This window comes from Lagopus leucura, unplaced genomic scaffold (genome assembly GCF_019238085.1).
Source record: "Lagopus leucura isolate 7727_CA_CO unplaced genomic scaffold, USGS_WTPT01 Super-Scaffold_73, whole genome shotgun sequence".
In the NCBI taxonomy this organism is placed as follows: Eukaryota; Metazoa; Chordata; class Aves; order Galliformes; family Phasianidae; genus Lagopus; species Lagopus leucura.
This window is the reverse complement of record NW_024962252.1, coordinates 93402101-93425481: the sequence shown is the minus strand read 5'-3', so window position 1 is coordinate 93425481 and position 23381 is coordinate 93402101. Positions and strand designations below refer to the sequence as shown.

Here is a 23381-nt window from a genome sequence, read left to right as displayed (position 1 = left end):
AAGGCACTGCTGCTTAGCAGGGAATCGGCACCCCACTGTCCTAGGTGGCCACAGACTGTCTTGAGAGGGACAGAACAAAGCACAGTCTGCCCACCTCGGAGGCTCCAAGGAATCTTCGCCTTCTGCAGTAAGACTGGAGGAAGAAGGACCTGACTCAGGGAAGCTGCCTGAACTTAGGTGAGGCCCTAAATACCAAGCTGGCATCCACACTGTTTCCGAATCTAATGCTTTTCTCAGAGCAGAGACTTTAAAAAAAAAAAAAGAAAAAAAAAAAAAAAAAGGCTTTAAAAAGTGTACCCAGCAGTGGGCACAGATTTGCATCAAATCCTGAGACTAACTGGCCTTCCTACATTTTCCCATTTCAGAAAGCCCCTGATCGCTCGCTTACAGCATTTCACACACTCCTGCTTCCTGCCCTCAGCCTTTGCATGAGAGGATGGAAATCTGACCTACTAAAGATGCAATCTTGGCAACATCTACTTTAGTATTGCAGTGTCTGCACCTTGGTGATAAAAAAACAAAACAAAACAAAACAGGAGTATGGTTGTGGCAGAGAAAAGAGAGAGAGCAACCCCATATACCATGTACTTGGTGACACTTCGCCAGAGGCTCCCAAACTCCTGCAGCGTGAGTTGTCCATTTGAATTGAGCTGTGCATTTAGTTAAGAATCAAGCAGTTAATGAGCTAAACCTGGTGATGCCTTCATTGCTGAGGATGTTGCCTTCATGTAAAGGGAGCCTTAAGATGCAGCCTTTTCTGTTTGTTGCTTTGTGATTAGAAGATCTTTTCTGGTCCCAATTATGCTCAGAGTTAAATATGCCTTTTCTGGCAATTTGTGCAGCTGCTCATATCTATGCTCACAAACAACAAAAGGTTTTATTTCTATGGTGTCTTTAACCATAAGGGTTCCTGAGGCAATCTCTGCAGCTGACATTGGGCCCCTGAGCACAGCAGCCACTGAGGAGGAGCAGAACCTCATGCTCCAGCCTACATGTGCTCTTGTGCATGGGACAGCATGAGATCAGCTCTGGCTGGATCCTTCTGGGAGAAGAGGCAGTGAAGGAGCCAAGAACACACAGAGCTGATCCTGATGCCTGTTCTTAGAAGCCACTGCAAGCAAGAAAACACTTCACTACAAGCTACATGAGCCCACAAGTGAAACCTGACTGAAAAAAAGCTGCTATCATTTTTGCAGGCCAGGATAGGTCACACTGTACGTGGGCTGTATGCAGCCCAGAGAATGAAAATCCACCTTGAATCAAAGGAGAGTAGTGGCTTTGTCAGCCAGGTGCTTGCACGTGCCATGCATTCACAGTGCCCACTTAGCCTAGCGGTTGCTTTGGAAAGGGGAGAAACTTCTTTTGCTTGCAAGATGGAGAAACCTGGAAAGAGAGGGATTGCACAGCACTTTTATTCATTCCCTGTCAGCTTCTAAAAATCTGAAAATGTCTCAAAGTTATTCCAAGGCATGAAAGGAAAGAGATGGCGAGCCAGCAAATGGGAGAAAACACACAAGGGAGGATTTATGTTTTCATCAAGGAGTCTTCTTGTTCTACAATGGCCGGCAATGTATTTCCAGCGTTGTTAACAATAAAATGACTGTGGATCCAACTAAATAGGGAAGGCACATTGGGAAGGATGAATGGCCTGCCAGTCTCAGACACATGGCTGTGAGTGGGCAGAGACAGTGTTTTCTCTTACTGCAGCTCTGCTGGCAAGCTCTGAGAGCTGACATTCCGGGCTTCTGTGGCCGCACCAACCTGTGCCTGGGGCCTGCATCTGAGAGTGAAGCTTAGCAAAGCCCTGGGCCCCACGGAATGGAAAATGAGACCAAAGGAATTTGTCGCTGGCAGAAGGTATGAACGCACAGGTTGACTCTCACCTTTCAGCAGAGATGCTCCCAGAGCCAGGCCATGCATAGCAAAGTCCTGCATATAGGCTGTGGCAGCTATTTACTGAGGAATATGGCTAATCTTTGCAGGTTCTCACACTGGGACGCTCAGCTCAGCCATAACTCAAGGCAAGGATGAGCAACACTGGGGAACTTTATTGCTTTTGCTGAAAGGATACATCCATCAGAGCTAAAATGGCTCGACATGAATCAAAGCTGAACTCTCCTCCCAGGCTGGTCATTTCATCTGCAAGGATTGACATAACAGACAAAATCAGCAAAAGCAAACCCTACATTCAGACCACCACTGGGGGGGAAGGACACCAGTCTGAAGGCACGTAAAACTACACAGCCCCAGATCTAGCTCAAAGTTCTCAGGCAGCAACAAGGGTCCACTGAAGGAGTCTGATCCTTCTTGAAAACCTCCACTACCTCTTTTCCCATTTGGTGCTCACAGGTGGCTGTTCTGCACTGTCTTGACCCATCTACTCACCCTCCTGGAAGCAGAAGGCTCTTGGGATAAGGATCAGTGAAATAGCAGTGATGAGGAAGGCTGTCCCAGTACTGAACTGGGAGGGGAAGTGTGTATATATATAGATACACACACACATACATACATAATACATACAGATATTACTAAATCTTCTAATTTACACTAACTAAGAATAGGGAAGCACCAGAGGCAAAAACCTTACCTTGCAGGACCATGTCATTAAGAAGTTGTTGCAACTGCAAAGCATCAATAGCTGAGCCCTAATGCAGAATAAAGAGAGGTCTGTGAGAGCAAAGTTTACTCCTGCCTCACTTTTGCCCCAAATACCTTTATTCATGCACCATGGCAACTAAGAAGGACCTCTAGCAGATGGATGCATGACTGTGCCTGCACAGAAGCATGCCACAGCCCTACTTGCTGCTGGGCCATTCTCTGTCCTTCCCTGTGAGGGTCTGCTGTGCAGCCACAGGCTCCATTGCCATGGAGTGTTTTCAGTGGTGATGGGAGCAGTTGCTCCTTTCATCCACATTCTCTTCACCAAACCCTCAGCAACTGCCTGCTTCTCTCTGAGCCACCCAAACCATCAGCAAACCAGAATGCCTCCCTGCCTGAAACACCGCCAGGGCTTTCAGCAGGGCAGCCCTGTTCATTTTCATCTCAGTGCACTGATACAACTATTAACTGCAAGAGATCCATTGTGCAAAAACTTTCGGCAGAGATATGTATATATTTTTTTGTTCTCCTAAGTCAAGCAGTTTTGTTATAATGGTTTATTAAGCCATTAAACGCATCTCCTGTGAATGCACACAGTTTGGCTCAGAAAAAGCAGGAATCAATTACTCAAACACTCACTGATGTTTGGTTTCCAGCTGCTGCAAAAGCAAATGGAAAATGATGCTGATGAGAGGAGGGAATACCCAAAGCTTTCTAATTGCTTTCTGTACATAAACAAACCAAAGCCAGAAAAAGTACACATGCAAGTCCAACATCTCCAATCCTCCTCTGAAATATGGGGATAGCCAATCTGTCCCAGCAAAAAATTCCTGTTTTTCTGAGGGGTTTTGGCAAGTAAATCAATACCACTTTCAGGGTGCCCCCTTAAGGATGAAGCTACATTTCCAAAAGAACATTTTAATAAATGGGTCAAGTATGACCACTGGAGATTAGTTTTCTTTTTGCAAGTGCCTTTTTTTTTATATATATATATTATTATTTTTCAGCAAGATGCTTTAGACAGTGTACCTGCTTCGCATATTTTAGGAAGATAGCCTTATAGGAGCTGTCCTGTTTCTGTCTTGGTACATCCTGGATCAAATAAGAAATGCGCACATAAATAATTCAGTTACAAAACAATTGGAAGCAGCAGTCTGAAGATCAAACAATGCTTCAGAGAGGGCTGGAGAATCAACAGTAGAAATTCAATTTTAACATCCCTAAAGTGGACTAGTAGTAAGAAAGCTACTGCAGTGAAGGAAGAAACATTGTTAGGATGCTATCACTTAGCACAGCTGGGAGGGAGCCTGGGGAAAACAACTTTAACATCTTGGAGTGGAATTCAGCAAGTCCATACATGAGAATACAAATACTAGGACTGATCCTTATTGATGGCCTTTGGTTGAAACCACTTGCTCAGAGCATGGAAGATGCACCAGGAAGGGCATGTACCAAGAGAATAGAACAAGGTGTTGACTTTTCCCTTCTCTCTCACCCCAGTGCAGGCTTGACAGTATCTGAACAACTGCAGCTCTCTATGGAGCCAATATGGAGAAATATCCTTAACTTCATAAAGTTTCAAAAAAAACAAAAAAAATTGAGCTTAATCCCTAATGCCTTCCGTGTTATTCATACTAGTGAAGTCCAACTGCCTGAATAAGATCAGAAACTGTGGGTACCATAATTTGTCAAAGTCAAAACATTGGCTAATGACAACAACCAAGTAAACTGACAGCTTGTCAGTGGGAAGAGATAATAAGCCGCCATTTATGCTACCTCTCTAATGGGACTTAATTGCAGGCTGGCAAATGAATCACAAGGGAAGGACTCATTTTCCATTCTCTTGGAGCATCTTTGGCTTCATCAACCCACATAGAGTTTACACTGCTGTAAATAACAGCCTGCTCAGTGGCAGGGGTTTGCAAATGACCACTGAGGCAGCAGCATGGACTGGACCAGCTCTGGCAATGTGCACAGTTTACAGGAAGGAAGTCCAGCAATAGATTACAGAACCATAGAATCACCGCTCTCACTGAGAATTTTTTCCTAATATCCAGTGGTATCTGGATGGTAACTGGACTGGACAGGCTGAAATGTGGGTTGAACTTGAGGTGCACCCAGATTTAAAGTGCAGTTTCCCTTACATCTGTGAAGATACCTAGGCGAAAATCTGCAGAAATCTGCTTTGTGTCTCACCTCAATGAACTCCTGCTCTTTATAGAATGCAAACACTAAGAGAAGCCATTCCTCTGGGGAGAGCGTGCACAACTCTGCTCTCAGCTGTGAAGTTTTTTGAAAAATGGCTATACTGAGCTGCGGAGTTTCAATCAGCTTCTCCCTCTCTCCTCCTTGGACACATACCCATTTTACAGACACTGCAGGAATCATTTGTCTTTGAAATGCTTCCCCCCCTGCTTATCACACCGGTATCAGTAGCAGTTTTCCAGGACTCTTACCATTGGCGGCATTGGGTTGAGCTGAGAGTTTGCGTTCCTAGAAAAGAGTTGAGTCACATCACACTGGGAGAAAATGTGCCTTTGCAAGAGCACTGTTCTGCAGACACTGCAGGAGGTAGGCAGCGACCAGTTTGTTTACCCAGCCTACAGCCCAGCACTCACATCTCCTGGTCTGACCCAGCTCAGTCAATTCTGTTGTGCTGGTCGCAGACCTCCCTGTGCAAGTAAATATGAGCAGACCAAGTGCCTGCTCTGGGGCTGTTGCCCTCCCTCATCTGGGCCTGCGGGCAGCAGCAGAGAAAGGATAACTGGACTCATGCAGAGCATGTCAGGACTAATCTCCCCACACAGAAGCCAGGGCTGTCCTTCCTTGAGCCACGCAAAAAAGTTTAATAGTCAGGGATAAACATAGCATCCAGGCTATAAAAAGGCAACATTGATTTGGAGATCATCATTCCTTCTGAGGCTCACTTAGTAGCAGTTAACATTTAACACCGAAGGCGTGCTTTCAGTAGAGAAATCAGGTAAGCCAGTTGTCTATGACAAAGCTTGCGTGGCCTCACAAGGAAGTACCTGTCCCCAGACAGTGAGCACAGAGCCCAGCTAGTGCCCTCTGATCACATGGCACTGATGCTCCCTTCTCCTTGAACAAACCTTAATGCTGTGAGTGCTGCAAGACCCATGGGAAAGGCATGCCCATGCATTGCCTAGCTTAGTAAGGTAAGGGTCACAAGCTCTCCTGGAAAGAGCTACATCCAAGGGCTGAACCTTCTTGTGCATGAATCATCACACTGAAAGCAGACTAGCCTGTGGCACAGACTACTCATGTTTGTTGTCCATAACTAAGGAGTTGCCTTATTTGGTTCTGAGCCATTTTAACTGAAGGCCAAAACCTAGAGAACAATCTCATTATGAAGATATGGACTTGTGACATAAGAGCTGCAGTCATCTATACTGCAGAAATTACTGAAGGAAAGGCATTGCACATCTGATCCCTAAGGGTTATTTGGTAACACTGAGCTGTAGGGTTTGCTCTTTAAATAAAGCACACCCAGATATTTATACGCAAATGCAACAGAAGCTGCCTTTGCAGGAACTGTGATATACTATTTTTCTACCATGCTTATTCTTCACGACCCCTCTCTTACTGAGGGGAGCCCTGTTGACCTGTGTATTTGATGACTAGTTGAAGGGTTCCAAGTCTTCCACTGCTTTTTGCTTCTTTGCCAACAACCTGATCCATGCAGGGTCCAGCTGGCACAACATACAAAACTGCATAGTGGCTGCTAGGAAAAAGAAGCTTGCAGTCCTTCTTCTATTAAAGAGAGATTTCTTTGCAAGCTGGAAGGGCATATTCCACAATTATTGCTCATCATACTGCTCTTCATACCAAAGCTAGGATCCTTGATGTCTACTGATGAGCTATTGCCCTGTTCTGCAATGGCCACCTATGCATCTGGCAGTACACAAACGATCCCCCTTAACATGGTCCTCAACACTTAGCTGTGCTGTCCCAGCACATTTGTAGAGTACATTGCAAGCAAATTGCTACATCAGTTGTCTCAACATTAAATTGTTAAATCCTGGCATACAGCAAATCTGGGGCCCATATGGAGTACTTGTCATTATCTTACTCATTGTAGTCTTGATTCTTTACAAAAATTCGTAAGACAAATTCAAATTCTCGGTCCTCTGTTGTAGCAGGAATGACAGCATAAGTTCCTGGGCTCAAATTAAAGCAGCTGCTCACATCTCGTGTAAGGGAGAAAACTTGTTTCAGAACTTTGGAGTTCTCCTAAAAGAAAAACAAAGCTGGTTATCTCACCTTCCATGCCAGGAATCAAAGTAAGTCAGTAAGCGTACCCAGAGCAGCCTTATGCTCCCACTGCTCTCTGGATCTACGCTGCCTCTGATATGCCTTAACCTTCCCAGAGGCATGGAAAGCTTGAACAGGAGACAAACTTTGTCCAAGCACACATCAATAATACAAAAAGTTGGAAGAAGTGGGTAAAAAAGGAAAATAAGAAAATATATTTCAGTGAAGAGAACTTCAATTAACAGTAAGAATGCCCTTACTAAAACCTTCCTGAGTTCTAGCATAACCCAGGGAATTCACTAAGCATCTCACTTTGATGACAATGCTTTAAGGATCACAACTCAAACCTTCCAGCAAGTGTCACAAGGAAACAGAACGTTCTCATCTTTCTTCTATTATTCCAGTATGTTTGCTGAGATGAAACTAATGTTATGCAACAGCTATTATTATGATGACATGTAAAGATAGCATAATAAAAAACCCTTACTAAACACATTCCCCCAAATACTTCAGCATGTATAAATTCCATTTAGAATGGTTGTACAGCGTGGCAGGGTTATTTATGAGCCATGCCTTTGGGAGAAAAATAGCATAAAAGTGCTATTCTGGGAGGGAGAAAAAAGATGACTACTGTTACAGAGAGCTGGGAGGTATGCAGACTGCCAAATATTATGGGTCAGATATGGAGCAGATAGAAATGGGCAGCACTGTGAAGAAATAAATGGCACAATCCTTTTTTACTTTTGTGTCTCATTCTACATTCCTTCTGGTAAAAAGCAGAAGCAGATTAATATCTCAAAGAAGTCAAAACTGGTGTGAGATAAGAATCAGACTCTATACACTGCTCAGCTCTAACACACAACATTAAACTTCCCTCACAGCTATGTATTAGTTCTCCACATCAATACCTAATTAAAGGCTTCATAGAGCTATCAGCTATGTCCATTCTGGCTTGCATCTTTGCCTGTGCTGCATTCCCCTCTCATCCTGCCAATGGATGACACCCTTACCAATGACAATGTGATGCGCCTCAAATGATACCGAACAGCGAATAATGCTGATGATGAATAATGGAAGTAAAAGCAGTTGAGGGGGAAGAATGAACCACAGGAATCTTGGCAATTGCACTTTCCTTTTGAAAAGAGCCCCCTCTTAAACTTCTTACATGAAGATGCCACTTCCGACTACTCTCAGGCACTGAGGGTAGACACTGTGAATAATCTGAGGGAATACAGCACTAAGGTCATCTTTCCTTCATTACCAAGGTGTTCCACAGAAATCCTATTGCCCTGGCGATCAGCTGCTGTGACTTTGCCCTTCAACTCCTGCATGGGAGCACCTTGGAGCCAAAGTCAACTTCAGCCTGAGGCGAGCCATGGGCTGACACCTTACAGAGGTCACATCAGCCAGAAGTGACACACTCATCAAATTTCATCTGACCTTGAGAGCAAAACAATATGAAAACAGACCAAACCTTTTGCCTGGACAGCTTCCTGACTAAACAAAAACCTCTTTCCAGTGGTCTATAGAACTATGCCATGACAACCCACCAAAGGTCCTTTTTATCAAAATGAGTGACTAATCAAGATGGGCGTGCACCAAACTAGCGCATGCAGGGATCTCCATGTCTGGTGACTGTTGGGGGACAGCTGATGAGGGTGCTGGAAGGACTGGGTTTCCCATTTACCAGGAGTGGCAGATCTAGTTGAGCAGCATGGCTGGTCTCTTGGCACCCTGAGGGCTGACAGATCTGACAGATCCACACAGAGGATGCCCTTGAGTACAGATAGTGAGTTCCAGGCACTGAAGAAAAGCCTCCCCAGCTTTCCTGTAGGCTCCCTTCAGGCATTAGAAGACCTCTATAAGGTCCACCTGGAGTTTTCTCTTCTCTAGACTGAAAAGCCCCAACTCTTTCAGCCTATCCTTGTAGGGGAGTTTCTCCAGCCCTCTGTTCAACTTTGTGGCCCTCCTCTGGACCTGCTCCAACAGCTCCACATCCTTCTTGTGTTGGGTCTGTCTTAATATGGAAGACATCCAGAAACTTGCTCCAAATAGATTTCTCTCCAAAAGACAGTCCAAAGACAATTAAATCCTTCATTTACATGTGCAGGTATAATAAGCCACGTAACAAACAACAAGATCTACATAATATCTAACTGTGCTTACCATGGTGATAAAAAAGCCAATCTTCAATGTTTGTGCATCCTGCATACCCTCTGCATTTTTTTGTATGAGTGAAATGACCACATTGTAGGATTTGGGGTCATAATTTGTTACTTTGAAGAAATACTGAGGGTTCTTTGAAACTGCACCTGCTGAGGAAGTGTTATTAGATTAGTAATAGCCACTTAGATATCCCAGTAGTAGCCCCTTGTGTTAGATCATGCTTATGAAGACTCAGAAGAAGAGCTAACTACTTCTCCAAAACGCTTTTGATGCAACAAAGCACTGTAGTCCCTTTATTAGCAGGGGTTGAGGAATCTAGAGTTAAACTAATTGCCCATTAATCATTTCAGAAATCTCTGGCAAAGTCATAAATGTCAGGCAGATTTCTCACCCACCCGTCTCTGTTTCACCTACATGGCACACTTTCCCCAGGCAGGAAAGCAGTGATTTTCAATCCCCTGGCTGACCCTGTGGCTGAGCTGAAAAAGTACTGCGTTTTGGAGATCATAAGCACATAAATGAAAAACACAAAATGATCCAAAGATATCCTCCTCTTCCTACCTATTACTGTTTGTGATGCAGAAGACAGTCCTGAGGGCCAGAACAAAAATTCCAAAGGTTTAATAAATAAGAAGCATCCCTGACAAGAAGTGAAACTGGAGGAAAAGGTCTGAGGTGTCAGCATCTACTTAAGTCAGCCTAGACATGAAGCCATGTTTTGAGAGGCCTTGAAAGTTTCTCCAGACCAGTCCTCAGCCTCTCCTCACATGACATGTCTTCCAGCCCTGTTACCAGCTTTGTTGCCTTCCTCTGGGCTCTTTCAAGGACCTTAATATCCCTTCTGTACTGTGGAGTCCAGAACTGCACACAGCATTCAAAGTGAGGCTGCACCAGCACTAAGGGGAGAATCGCCTCTTTTGATCAGATGGTTATGCTGTGCTTCAGGCTCTCCAGTAAAACGCACAGTTTTATCTGGTCAAAAGACCTTGTTCAAATTGAGCTTTGCAGCACAATTCTTTCATTCCATATCCATTTGATTCCAGAGTACCTATTTCTCTGGGGGACCAGTCACATATTTGCCAGACTAGACTTTCTGATGAGGTCCCCTGAAGCACCTACTTCAACAGGCTGAAAGAACATAGACAAGCACATTTTGATTTTAGGCAGCCTAGAATCTCTAAATCACAAGCCCTCTTCTCTTTTTTTTTTTTTTTTTCCCCCAACTCAGCAGCCAGTGCCACTGCTTTCTATCCATTTCCCTAGCTGATAGGTGCTGTAATGAGAAAGAGCAGGCATTAACAACTACCAATCAATATTTCTGCTAACTGGTGCTCACGGCGAATGTTTCAGTGTAAGCCCCGGTGTAGAGGAGAGGATTGGGTGACTGCAGGTAGCATTTATTACCAGAGGACCAGTCATTCCTGCCAGTAGCGAGCAATGGGCTCCACAGGTTGATGTGTCTGTCCACAGACCATCCTGTGTGGTGCTGATCTCCAAAGTCCAGAAATGTTGGGGTGCAGTTACAAACACACAGCCAGGAAAACTGCTCCCGAAAGTTTTCATAGGACATCCTGCAAAGGAGAAAGGCACACCTTTCAGTCTGAGACACCAGTTGGATATTCCTGTTCAACCCCTCAGTGTCTTCAAAACAGGGTTACACAGCAGTGGCACAGGGTGCAGACAAGCTTGGCTGACACTTAGCAGTACAAGTTAGCTCTCAGTGCATTTAGGGTGCCCCAAATGCACGTAGAGCCCCAGCAAAATTAAAGGGCATGTTCAGTAGTGCCCTGATGGAGTCCTGCTATCCCCAGCACATCCTTGCCATAGTGCCTTGTACTATCCCACTGCAGTGTCCTGTCCTGCCTTCCATGCTTTGCTCAAGCCTGCAGTGTCCATCCCAGACCCATTTGTTGTTCATTCCCGTCTTCCTCAGGGAAAGCGTGCACTTTCTGAAGAATAAGAGCTTTTATAGAGAATAGCTAATCCATGGCTAACTGGATCTGAGAGTAACCGGAGGCTGTGAAAAGCCACAAGCACTTGCAGAGCAGTCAGGTGCACGAGCCCTAGGAGCTCAACTACTTATTCCTCTGAGCAGTCTGAAGTTCAAGCTAGTCACTTGGAGAGAGTGACAAAATCACTAGGTCTCACGAAGCTGGATTTTCACTACTACTACTTTTTTTTCCCATCAGCTTGTTGCATAGTATTGGCCAGTTTTACTTCTTCAAGCCTTGTTTCCTCTGATACCATTGCAACAATTTGCTGTTTGCCCACAACTAACACAGGCGTGCTTTGAACCATTACTAAGATAGAGAAAAGAAATGCCCAAATGACCCTTCTTTTACAATGAACACACAGAGAAAGCCTGATAGACAAAAGGATCAGTTGGGAAATACCAGAATTCTCCATCATTTTTCTTTCTGTAGAGCTCTTCCTTAATTTCAGGCTCAACATAGTCCCATTCTGGAGAGCTGCAAACAGGAACAAACAGCTGTGAGAGGTACAAGTTTCCATCTTTCCAGCCAGTCTATTCCTCTACCCAGTTCATCAAGTTGAGAGGGATGAAGAGGGGTAAGATACTGCACGTGGGAACAGATTTGTGTTAATATTCTCATAACCAAGACTAGCAAATAGGGCATCTGTGCTCTGCTTAGGGTTACCCACCCTAGAATGGGAAATCCTGCGTCTGCCCCCTGCCCCTAATGCTTCTCAGTGCTGATAGCACAGCAGTGTGCAGAGGGCACGTTAGCCAGTCGGATGTATTGTTTCTAAGCAGCATGTTTATAATTAAGGGAGGGTTGTACTTTCTGTTGAATGCAAGATAAACATAATCAATAACTCAATCTATGCAGTTTACCCACTGAGAAAAATGCATACATCGACAAAAAGGTATACCTGAGCTAGGCTTTGCAATGAGTACATATGAAAGCAATGCTTCATGAGTTTTCTCAGCTGGATTTCTTTGCAACTGGAATCAAGGCTATTAGGCTTCTTGATTTAGAAGCGTTTGTTTCATTACAATGGGTGTGAGGTAGAGATACTTTTAGAATTAGCCTATACAAGAGTGATTTGCCTTAGGAGATGGAAGTTTTGAGGCCATACCCATCACTCCAGGTCCCCTTCCACTCCCCGTGGCCCCATGGATTCCAGACTCTGATGATATGTTCCCAGTGGTTCTTGAATCGTATCTGTAAAGATGGAAAAAAAACAAAACAAATCTCAGTCACAGCTTTTCATAAGCGTGATATTCAGCGATAATATGGGAAATAAAATACATCTGTACTATGGAAGCCTGGCTTAACTGCAGCTAAAAAGACAGTGCCTTTTCCTGCTAGTAAAGGAGTAATGATGGAGATGCCCTTGCTTTCCCAAGGACAGCAAATAGCAGAAAGTTGACACAGAAATGGCAACCTTGCTGCCGTGCCACAACTTCAACAGCTCTGGGAAAGTCCAATGCGAGTTCTGCACATCTAACACTGTGTCCTAGCAAAGACTTTGGGAGAGGAGGCCACTTGACTGCATTGTGCAAATGTTGACAGTCAGCATGGAGAGGTGATGATAAATAAAACCTGTTTCTCTGTTTCTACAATATCATGGCTTCCATATCTGGAGTTTCTGGTGTCACTGTTTGAAGACAGAAGAAACACACCTTCAGAGTGAAAATGAAATGGCAGAAGTGGAAAGGAAAAGTATACTTTTGCTTCTGGCCTCCTTACGCACACTGACAGTGCTGGAAAAAAAAATGCCACGACACTCTCTTCCCATATGCAAAAATCCAATGGCCTGGGCAAGCTCCTGACCACATCCCTGCAGCACATGGGATGCCTTGACTCTCCTGTAAATGAGACATACGTGTTCTCCTTTCTGCACATATCATGAGCAGCAGGAAGCTAGAAGAGACCGCTCCTTTCTCCAACAGGATTTGGAATCTAGTCCCAACCCTGGGAGGGCCAGCCAGAAACTTCTCATCAGGAAAAATTACAGGATTCTGATACCCTCTTCTCATTGTGCTAGAACCTCTGTATCTCCCAAAATTTGAACTAAATACTTTCAGAAATCTCTCCTAATGGTGGAAAGTTAATTACAATTACTCAGATTGGAACAGCAGTGTGGCTGCCTTCCACATCCCTGTGGTGGACAACCAGTATGAGACCGCTAGGCAGGAACAACTGCACAATCTCACCTTCACGGCTCCTGTGACAGTGTATGCATGACCTTGCACAATCCCATTCCTTAATACTGTGTTTCTCATCTGCAAAAGAGTGAAAATACAGCTTCTATCTCTCTGCCATACTGCAAGGGAATGGTCGTTGACTCCCAGAACTGGCATGGGAGAAAGAGACTCAGTTTTAATTTCAGCATTATCTGAGATGTACCAGCTCCAGAGAAACATGACTGCAGCTATGAGCTGTTCAGGAAATATAACAAAAGCACACATCTTCCCACAGTTGAAAATTTTTAATGGTACAGAGCTGGTGCAACTACAACATGATGTGGATTGGGCTGCTAGGAGGATGAGAGCCTCAACATCTCACTACAGCCCAATGTTATGCACCTGACCTGAGGGATTTGTCTTTCACCAGCTTGCAATAGCCAAACTTTCTGTCCTGACAAACCAGACAATACAGAAGCAATGGAACGTGCCTTGCAGTTTTCCTTGACATGCTGTATAAGCCCTTGTCAAGTCTTTTAATGAAAGTACTTAATACATCACAAAATATTTTCCAGCTTCACAGCATTAATATCAGTAGCCTGCAAATCATGATATGATAACAGTATCCCCTTACAGAAGACAGGAACATTTTGGCTTTTCTAGAATCAGTCACAAAGCTATAAGACCAAAATCAGCCCTGCTGCAGGAAGATAGCACTCAGTCACAGTGGAATTAGCTAGGAGACACACAAAGCTCAGAGACAGCTGAGTAATTGATTCTATCAAGGTCAAAATGGGAAGAAGGCCCCTCAGAGAGGGATGTGAGTCTTCCCTCCATCCACAACTGTTATCCACATCCACATTCAAACCATCTGCATCTACCCAAAAGCCTTTACATTCCACATTGCATAACCTTATTTACTTTCTGCTGCCAAGATCTCACCAGGCATCCATGAGCTGTGGCCATGAAACAGAGTGATTATGGATGTCCTTTTTTCACTCAAATGAGTAAACTTGCTGCAAACGTAGCAAACCAAGATGTGCTTCTGGCCTTGTGACTCACCCGGCCTGAGGTGCTACATCCCATCAGACACTGAGATTTGCTAGCAGCTTTCAGAATATCCTCCAGATCAGGAGGGGGGTCCTTTAATGAGAACTGCATTTGGACTCCACCTGTGAAGTCTACTAAAGCATCAGAAATGTAGCCCCCGTGCAAGTTCTGGTAGGAGCCCTGCAGCCTGAGAACAGAAAAAATTTCAGTAGTCCTCACACCGTGGTTTTATTAAACAGTGGACAGTGATGGCTTCTGAAATGAACACAGGTACTGAGACAGTGAAAATGGGAGAGCCAGAGACGTTAGGGCCAGGTCATGAGGTCAGGTAATGAAAGGCAACATGACTGAAATAAATGCCCAGACAAACACATATCCTCTGGGATGAATGAGGCAGGAGGACTTCCTTCAGTGTATTCACCCAGAGCTGGAGCACCTGTCTGGAGTCATTATGGATAGTAGGAAATACGTAAGGTGCATCTTGTGCCAGCAGACACGCTTTAGGGGGATGAGTTGAGTCTCATCCTCAAGTATTCAGTTTCTTTCTTCTGAACCAGAAGGGAGCCAAACACGATTAGTTTAAATGGATGCTTCAGCTAAATGAAGGTGAGCTGTTAATTCCTACGTAATACTCTGTCATGGCTCTTCACAGAAACAACCAGAATTCCTTTTGCAATTGGAAAATAGAGGTCACTTCTCTGTATTTCCAATGCAAAACAGAAAAAAGTTTTCAACACTGTTCCCAAATTACTCTGCTAGAGTGCAAGAGGGCAATAATTTAACGTTGTCAACACATTTCTTCTGTCTTTATCATGCGCTTTTTATAGAGGCAGCAAATAAGCTGGAACACGTTGTATTTAGAAGAGGTAGATCATGCTGTTAAAGCTCACTACGCACACTGTATTTAATGTACACAATCAAATGAAGTCTGTGGCTAACTGTATTTTGAAGAATTGTCCCTGTCCTCCACAGATGAAAAGAATTAGTCACGGGCACTGGGGAGAAGCTTCTCAAGTGGGAATCTCATAAAGAGCATCTCCTGCAAATTTAATTTAGCAGAGGTTTGCTTTGCTTTGTAAATAAAATCTTATGCAGCAAACTGCTACCAGCTCCTCTGAAATATCTCAGAGCAAAAAAAGAATCCTATTCTTGAGTTACTCAGATGCTGCTTTAGCATTTGCTGATTCTCAACCGGATTTGCTGAAATAATTAGCTCTCATTACCAGTTTGTACTTCACAACAGTTTGTTCCAGGAAACGTCTGCCAAGCCCCAGCCCTTCAGACTTCACTCTAGCATGGGAATTTCTCTTCAGAGTATTTAATAACAGGCAGCGTTACCAATGCTAAAGAATAACATCCTGATCTCATTGTCTCCACCCAACATCTGCATGGTCTCTTGGTGACTACAGAGGTAATCCCTGCACAGTCTGCAGTTTTAAACAGAAAAATATAGAAAGGAACACAGAAGTGAAGAAATTTGCTTAAAAAAAATGAAGGGAAGCATAACCCCTTTGTGTAGCTAGTCATTACCTTCTTCATTTTACTTCTCAGACACTAACATCCCAGAGTTGGACAGAGTACATTTAGGTCCTCAGCACGAGACCTACATCTCCAGGTTATATTGATCCTGTGCTTGCACACAGCCAGTTTCTTATAAAAGCACAGGACAACACGCACAGCTGTGAGCCTCAGTTTCTCCCTTTGTGATCTCTGTGAAGCAGGGGGTGAAGCCACCCCATAAAGCACTCAGCACTGGGTAGGAGAACTGACTTACTTGGCATATGCTTTTTCCAACAAGGATGGCCAGAATTCATTTGATGTTCGAGGGTGTACAGACAGGTAATTCCCATTTAGGAAAGGCAGCCGGTCATCTATCACTACATCCACCCAGTCTCCAAATTGCCAGAACTGAAGGAAAAAAAAAAAAAAAAAAAAAAAAAAAGAAAAGAAAAAGAGAAAGAAAAGAATGAGCCCTTTTTAAGAGCTTATATTCATGCCAAGCAACTGTCTCCTGAAGCAGCACAGGAATTAATCTAAAGCATGGATATGTGCAAATTCTCTCCCAAACTACTTCAGGCTAATGGTCTAACTTGTGGACCAAGCTACCACGTGACTATTTCCCATGGCAGAGGATATCATTTGGAAACAAACAGTCCTGCAGTCAGTGGGAGGAAAAGATTCAATATGGGAAATACGCTAATATTATTGGGTGACAGCAGGAGCTTCAGTTGATAAACAATTGAGCAGACAGTTTGGTGAGCCTCACACTTGGATTTTCCCCCGCAACACAGCCTTGTCCAGAGAGTCTCTGTCAAGATCAGGTCCCTAGATTTTCCTTTCTCCATATTTCAATTAAGACTCAGATATGTGCTGTTGTGGAGAGGGACAGTGTAGTGACTAAAGATCGTTTTGAGGCATTATCCATCTCCTCGATAGATGAGGAGGATGCAGGTAGTGGACAGAACAGATGTTTCCAGCTGATGGAACCTTTTAATGGAGAAGGCTGGAAAGGAGGTCCGTGGGGATGGCCTAAAGGAGCCATTTCCAGAGTCATTAGCAGATTAATGTACCTTAGCATGATTCACAGTCATAAGAGGCCAAGTTCTTATTTGCAGTAATGCTAAGGCCTCCAGTGGAAGTATGCCAGCAAAAGATTTAGTCTACCATTTTATTTCACCAGCTTTGGCCAGTGAAAAATCTCAAAGTGAGCTGTTCTTTTAGAAAAGGACAAGACCAGATCAGGTCAGATTCCCATTTTAAGTTGATGCACTCTGCCATAAGCCCTTGGAGTCCCTGAGAAACATTTCTGTTTCTTTTCCCAGGCTGAACAAGGAGTACCTTGCTCACATGTGGCAGACCCTGCCTCAGAGGTATCAGTTTATGTAGCAGAAAAAGGGATTCCTGTAAAAACACAAGACTAACTTAATCCACGTAGGTCCTTTAAGTTTTTGGAGGTTACGTGGAGCCTGACGTCCCAGTTGCACAGTTTACATAGCTCTTTAAACATCCCTGGTGAAATAAAGTCATTTTAAATATTCTCTAGACAAAAATGCTATTCATCTTAACTACTGCTGATGAAAAGCTTAACACCCTTAATTCTTGCTGATGAGCAGCCGGCACTGTGGAGGAAGCCTGGAGCAACCCCTCGTACTGCTGAGAGGCAATGCACTCCAGATCCAGGAAGGAAAACATTATTCTAATACAAAAATTGGAGCTTATATGATTTGTCTTGAGATTCTTCACTGAACTGAGGTCTGGTGGCTTTGCCTGTGGATGGCAGTAAAACGTCTGTGATGGAGTAATTGAAAGACATTGCCGAGAAGTCATTTCCATTCCGAGTAGCTTTCTCAGGGGTTTATCACTTGAGGAAAGCCAGAAACAGTTGTATTGATTTGCAGATGAGATGTCAGGAAAAACATTTTCAAATACATAAGGTATTTATATTGCTTAAGATTTAAGGGTTGTTCCTAACTAATCCTTTCAGAGCTCTCAGGAGAGAAAATTTAGCTTGCATCTTTTTCATTTAAGTGGTCTAGAATCCCTTCAGCTGGGTTGCCTCACGTAATGCACCTCTGCATGTTGGAAAAGGGCCAAGGCAGAAACATCTGATATTCAGAGGAGCAAAGGAACAGAAATTTATCCTGCCTATGAGATAATCTTCCTGGTGCTGATCCATGAGAGCTCCAAGGGGTAAAAGAAGTGTCACTGCCAGAGCTCTTTGTGTATAGCAAAACAGACTTCTGAAAAAAGGAAAATGATGAGTGGCCAAGTAATATACTGATTCTCTCTAGTTCCCATTTAGCTTTCAGAGCTTAATGGTATGGCAAATGCTTCTAATCCCATAAGATATTTGATTGACTCAGATGCAAGCAAGCAGGGCCTGACAGTCACTCACATCTCCCTGTCTCTTACCTGAGAGATTCAGAGGATATCAAGAGTTGGTAGGAAGTGAAATTTACTACAGGACTTTGCTCCTCTCTCTGAATCCGTTCCTCTGACCTGTCTCCCAGGGTTTGCAATTTCAAGTACTACCCAGCTAATAGGGAAAGTTGAAGCATACTGGAAAACAGAAAATGAGTCCAAGTAGATAAAAACCATAAGTGCACTGACAGCCACAACAAATCAAAGCAGAAACCAGAACATCATCTAGACTATCTGTGTACACAGATCCATCCAAACAACTGGTACCTATACCTCTGGAGTGGGTACAAGTCATAACTTTCAGAAAGGGCTTCAAATTCCCAGGAGTTTGATTGTACCACCTGGAAAAGGAGGACCCACTAGAAAATTTGGGATTTACCACAGAGTTCTTAATTGGTTCTCAGAACCAAAGCACTCGAGGATGTTGAGATTTTTGGATCCCTAAATAATCCAACCAGCCAAGCCTGAGCAGTACAAATATGGCAGATTACTTACCCGAAAATGGAAAATCCCAGCATAATCACTCTGGAATCCTTGGTCCTTTGGTAAAACATTCTCCAAAAATCGCTTCTGCATTGTCAGGGAGCCCAGGGCAGCCAGCATCCAGCAGTCACCTCGAGCAAGGGAAAAATCCAGACCATTCAGTAAGTTATTCACTGTTGCAGAAAATAACTGGCTCATCAGAAGAATAGACTTAGACATCTAAGAAGCAGCTTATTAAAAGAAGCCAGTATTCTTCTGTCTTCCTTCTGTTCTTCAAAAACATTGAAAAGCAACCTAGCATTCACCAGTAATGCCCCATGGGAGCCCTGATGCCACTTAACAATCCTTGGCTACTTTCATACTTTTGTGGTCATGTTGAGATCTGCAGCCTAGAAAGTAGCATAGAAAACCTTCACAGCTCCCAGTGAGGTGAGAAAAAGGAAGACAGCTCTTACAGTACGGGAGCTGCTCTCAAAGACAAAGATGATTATGAGCTGGAAGGAAAAGATGGAACTGATATGAGATGTAGACACATATCTGTCTGAGTAGTGTAGAAGATGGACAGAAGTATTATAGGAAAAGAAAAAAACACAAAACAGTAAGAGTGACCAGATGAAGATGTTAGGATGAAATACATATCAGAGCTGTACCTACTTACCCAATAATTATATTTAACCCTTGTATTCAAAGTTTCTACCTGGATTTATTTAGACCTTGTCCTTATATAGAGAGAGTGGGTGCCATATATGCTAAAGTAGCAGGGATTAGAGCTCCTGCATTTGGTAATCCTGTTAAATATCTCCAATAAATTGCATGCAGACTTGCAGCAGTCTGGAGTGAACTACACTGTTTACCGAGGTTACCATGATTCATGCCTTTCCACCAAGAACTCAGAATCACAAAGCAAGCACAGGTTATTGCTCCCTGTCAATCTTTTCCAAAACAGGAATAAGCTTACCTATTTCTCCTTGAATAATATCAAATCTGCTAACTCCGTCCATTATAAAAAAGGGGTTTCTCAGAAGCTCCTGAAAGAAAGAAAATGCCAAGAGAAGTGTAGGGACCCAGCCTCTGCCAGCCACAAGTTCCTGCCCCTTTCTGAGTCCCTAACTGGCTTCTCATTTGGGTTTGTCCAATGCTACAAACACCTTTCAGAGGGCTCTGTGCCCAGCTGCCAAACCATAAAGTTTTCATGGAATTGGATTCCTAGCGAGGTGGTGAATTCCCCATGGCTGTCAGTGATCAAGAGGCATTTGGATCACAGAATCACAGAATTGTAGGGGTTGGAAGGGACCTCCAGAGATCATCGTGTCCAATCCCACTGCCAAAGCAGATAATGTCCTCATTAACATGCTTTAACTTTTGGTTAGCCCTGAGGCGGTCAGGCAGCTGGACCTAATGACATCTGTATGTCCCTTTCAACTCAACTATTCTTCTATTCTAGTCTAATCTACGTTTGTGATGGGAGCAGCACTTTAGAAACCTAGCCCTTTTCCAGCAGAAGGAAAGGGAGGAAAGGAAGTCTCCAATTAGCTCCTCATTCTTCCAAGGAAATATAGTGGGCATAAAGCATCAGGAACTACTGGCTGTTATTGAAAGCATAGCTATGTGCCTAGTTACTTTGCACATTGGTATGCAGACTTCACAATCCATTAGCACTCAAATTGCATGATAAACACAGAAGCTAGATTTGTGTTTCTTGAAAGTTTGCTGTGTTTCACAAGAAACCATTATGAGGCTTTGTAGTATTTTCCCCTGGGTTCTTCCATTTCTGTGTTTGGTACACTACCTGTATAATAGAATGCTGTATAGATCCTGCTTAGCACTAGTAGCTAACTTAGCAGAAGCCTAAGACTGATGAACTTTTACACATCTGCAAGTAAGGAGGGCTACAGAGCCAGCTCCAACTGGAAAATAAGAAATTAAGAAAAACTGCATTGACAGACCACAGCCATCAGCAGTCATAAGTCCTGCAGACAGGAGAAAACAGCTCACCTAGAGACAATGAATGGAACCAATCCAAAGCAGAAAGTCTTTCAGATATTGGTACTATTGGACTGACAGGTGAGGGCTTGGGAATGTAGAGTGTAAGGGCAAAACTGCCTAGGGATTTCTTTGCTTGCAGTCCTTCCTCAGAAACACCCAGCTTGAGCTGTTGCTGTAACTTTAACTCTGAAGAGGATATATTTTTATTTGTGGCTTATTAGTGCCCTGGAAGCGAAGAATAATAAAAAGATTGGTGATGTTTGGAAGCTAAACTCTCCTCGCAGCTAGACAAATCTTAATTCAGCAACACTGCTGTGCCTGTTACAGCACTGCTCTGGATTAAGAGGCAAAGCCGCTACCACTGTTCTCCATGCTGAGGGAATTTCCTAGCTCTGTGCTGAGGATGAATCAGGCATACACTGATGTTCACACCCGAATCCACAGGAAACCTCCACAGAGTAGCCAGCGCAGAAGTGAACCAGTCAGACTAGCAAGGGAAGGAAGAACAAGGAATGCACAGCACTGGCTCAGACCAAAGGTCTGCCCATTGCAGTGCTGTCTGATAGGGTGATGAAAAGTAAGCTCTGCTGCTCCTCCTGCATACATCCATATATATTCCATCCACTGGGGGTCAAAGGACTTTCTTGTCTCGAGGCTCTATCAACAGTTAGAAAAAACAGGCTAATCTTAAGGGGTTTTGCCTGCACCACCAGAACTCAATTTCTTGCTTTGCAGCAGGATAACTCAATTCCCGTTCACATCTTTTCAGCACAAATATCTCAGTGCCTTCAAAACCTGCCCCAGCTCTCTGTCTCAGCTGGGATAGAGGTGCTTGGACTGCACAGAAGGGAGCCCACCAGCCTGAGAGGAAAGCCCTGCTGGAGAACAGCCATCACTGGAGGCAGAAACCCATTCAGATTGCACCTGCAACTCCTTTGTGTGGTTCAGCCTAAAACACAATGGCAACTACAAACAAAGGAGGTAAATAGGGGACAAACCTCAAGACTTTGAAAGGAGAAATACTGAACAGGATATAAGGGAGCCTCACATTTCCATAGTTTGCTTAAGGCAGCTTACACGACTATGTACATTTGTTTTCTCTATTTTTATTTCTTTGTATTTGATAGGTGTTTCTGCATTCCTCCCCCATGCCATTAAAGCTAAGTTTTTAGGTTAACTCCAAGCTACCATCTGCTTTATTGTCTGAATAGAAGTTGTCTGTTTCTCCCCTCTGGCTACAGATAAGACAAGACTGATGCAGCAGGAACTGCAGCTCAGCTTAGCTGTGTGCAAAGATCCTAATTCCGAAACACTTTTTTTTTTTTTTTTTTTTTTTTTTTTTTTAAGGGCTTGGTTCTGTTTATTCAGTTTCTGTGTTCAGATTTCTTTAACGTTGATGCTGTTTCCGGGAAATCTCTGGGAATTAAAGAAAGTGCCAATAAAGAAAGCATCACCCAAAGAAGTGTAGAATTAGGATAAGCATTCTGTTCCTGAAATACCTGCACCTACTTTGCAAAGGGCAGAGGAGGAGGAGAGGTCAAATGTGGGAAAGCCCTTCTGCAAAATGACTGTATCAAATAATGAAACTTCTATGACTTAAATAAGTAGCGAGTCCCATAAGACAAGCATTGCCTGAAATTTTACTGTTTTCCCCAATACTTTTTAGATACTAACTGCAGCAGCAGATGTTCCCCAAGTCTTCACTGAGGGACGATTAATGCTTGAAGCACCACATGCAAAAATCTCTACCATGAGGGCTTGGTGTTGAAAACAGGTCTGGAGCAATTCCCATCTAATGGAAAGCCACAACTACTGCACAGTTAGGAAAAGGGACATTTCAGATGACTGACCTACCCCTCCAGGAACTCCCATTCCAAATCAGCTCACTTTTCAGGTCAAAACAGATGTTTACAGCATCCCTCTCCTTGCTGCCCTGGTCTGCAAAAGGCAGTTCACACACTAGACATGCAGAAGAAGATGCTGTCAATAGGTCAACTTCCTCCCACATGTCCTACAACAAAGGATGCCTTCTTTCAGTGTTGCATGCCCAGTGTTCCCCTCGGGTTACATTTCCCTGCTTAGCACAGACCTCAAGATGAAGGCATCAGCACCCACATCCAGCAGCAGTAACACGAAATACTTTGGCTAGCAAAACTCACCCTTGGCCTCTTCCACACTATTTGCTGCAGCTCATCCTTTGGGAGCAGGTTAGGACCAATGGAGCTGATATCAGCAGGGAAGGTGTCATCCTCAAACAACAGACCTTGGCTCAGACACAGGGATCGCAGGTGCTCAAAGTCCTGATTATTAAATTTCCTCAGGTTCTGGAGGCCTCCTGTTATCCCTGCTGTTTGCATGCCTTGCTCCAACCTCAGAGCCGAGCTGAGATGGAGCATTGTGCCCCTTTCCTGTGAAGGAAGAGAGACACAGACAGCCATTAGCTATCCAATCTGAAGTGGTGCCCTGAAGTATGAACCCCTCTTTTTTAAAATGCTTCAACTTATACAATTCACAAGGCAAGGTACAATTCGCTTAGGAGAAGGCATTTCATATATATGGTGAAATTCTACACCAGCCAGATTTAACAGTTAGCACTGGAAAATCTACCACATGCCGTGGGCAAGGCATCCTCCTCCTTTAATTAACTTTGCTGTGCTAATATCTAGCCTGCTGTTTAGCTTCACTTTCAAGTCACTGGATGCCATTGCTTTGAAAATTTCTTTTAGTAGGTAAAAAAGTCTTTCCTATCAAGCAA

General features: G+C 43.7%; 1 protein-coding gene across 1 annotated transcript in view; it reads right to left on the bottom strand.

Annotated features, from left to right (window-relative positions):
- LOC122186342 (calpain-13-like) overlaps positions 1-23032 on the bottom strand; it is a 32051-nt gene extending 9019 nt beyond the window's left edge. The window contains exons 1-16 of the mRNA XM_042882915.1: positions 22786-23032; positions 19599-19668; positions 18653-18771; positions 16011-16144; positions 14249-14423; positions 13217-13285; positions 12136-12221; positions 11430-11504; positions 10441-10607; positions 9037-9182; positions 6689-6849; positions 5055-5091; positions 3628-3690; positions 2588-2645; positions 2072-2139; positions 582-650 (exon numbers count right to left, since the gene is read on the bottom strand). Coding sequence (XP_042738849.1) covers positions 582-650; positions 2072-2139; positions 2588-2645; positions 3628-3690; positions 5055-5091; positions 6689-6849; positions 9037-9182; positions 10441-10607; positions 11430-11504; positions 12136-12221; positions 13217-13285; positions 14249-14423; positions 16011-16144; positions 18653-18771; positions 19599-19668; positions 22786-23022 — 1734 coding nt within the window. The 5' untranslated portion in view covers positions 23023-23032. The remainder of the gene's footprint in view (positions 1-581; positions 651-2071; positions 2140-2587; positions 2646-3627; positions 3691-5054; positions 5092-6688; positions 6850-9036; positions 9183-10440; positions 10608-11429; positions 11505-12135; positions 12222-13216; positions 13286-14248; positions 14424-16010; positions 16145-18652; positions 18772-19598; positions 19669-22785) is intronic.
- Between the last annotated feature and the right edge of the window lie 349 nt (positions 23033-23381).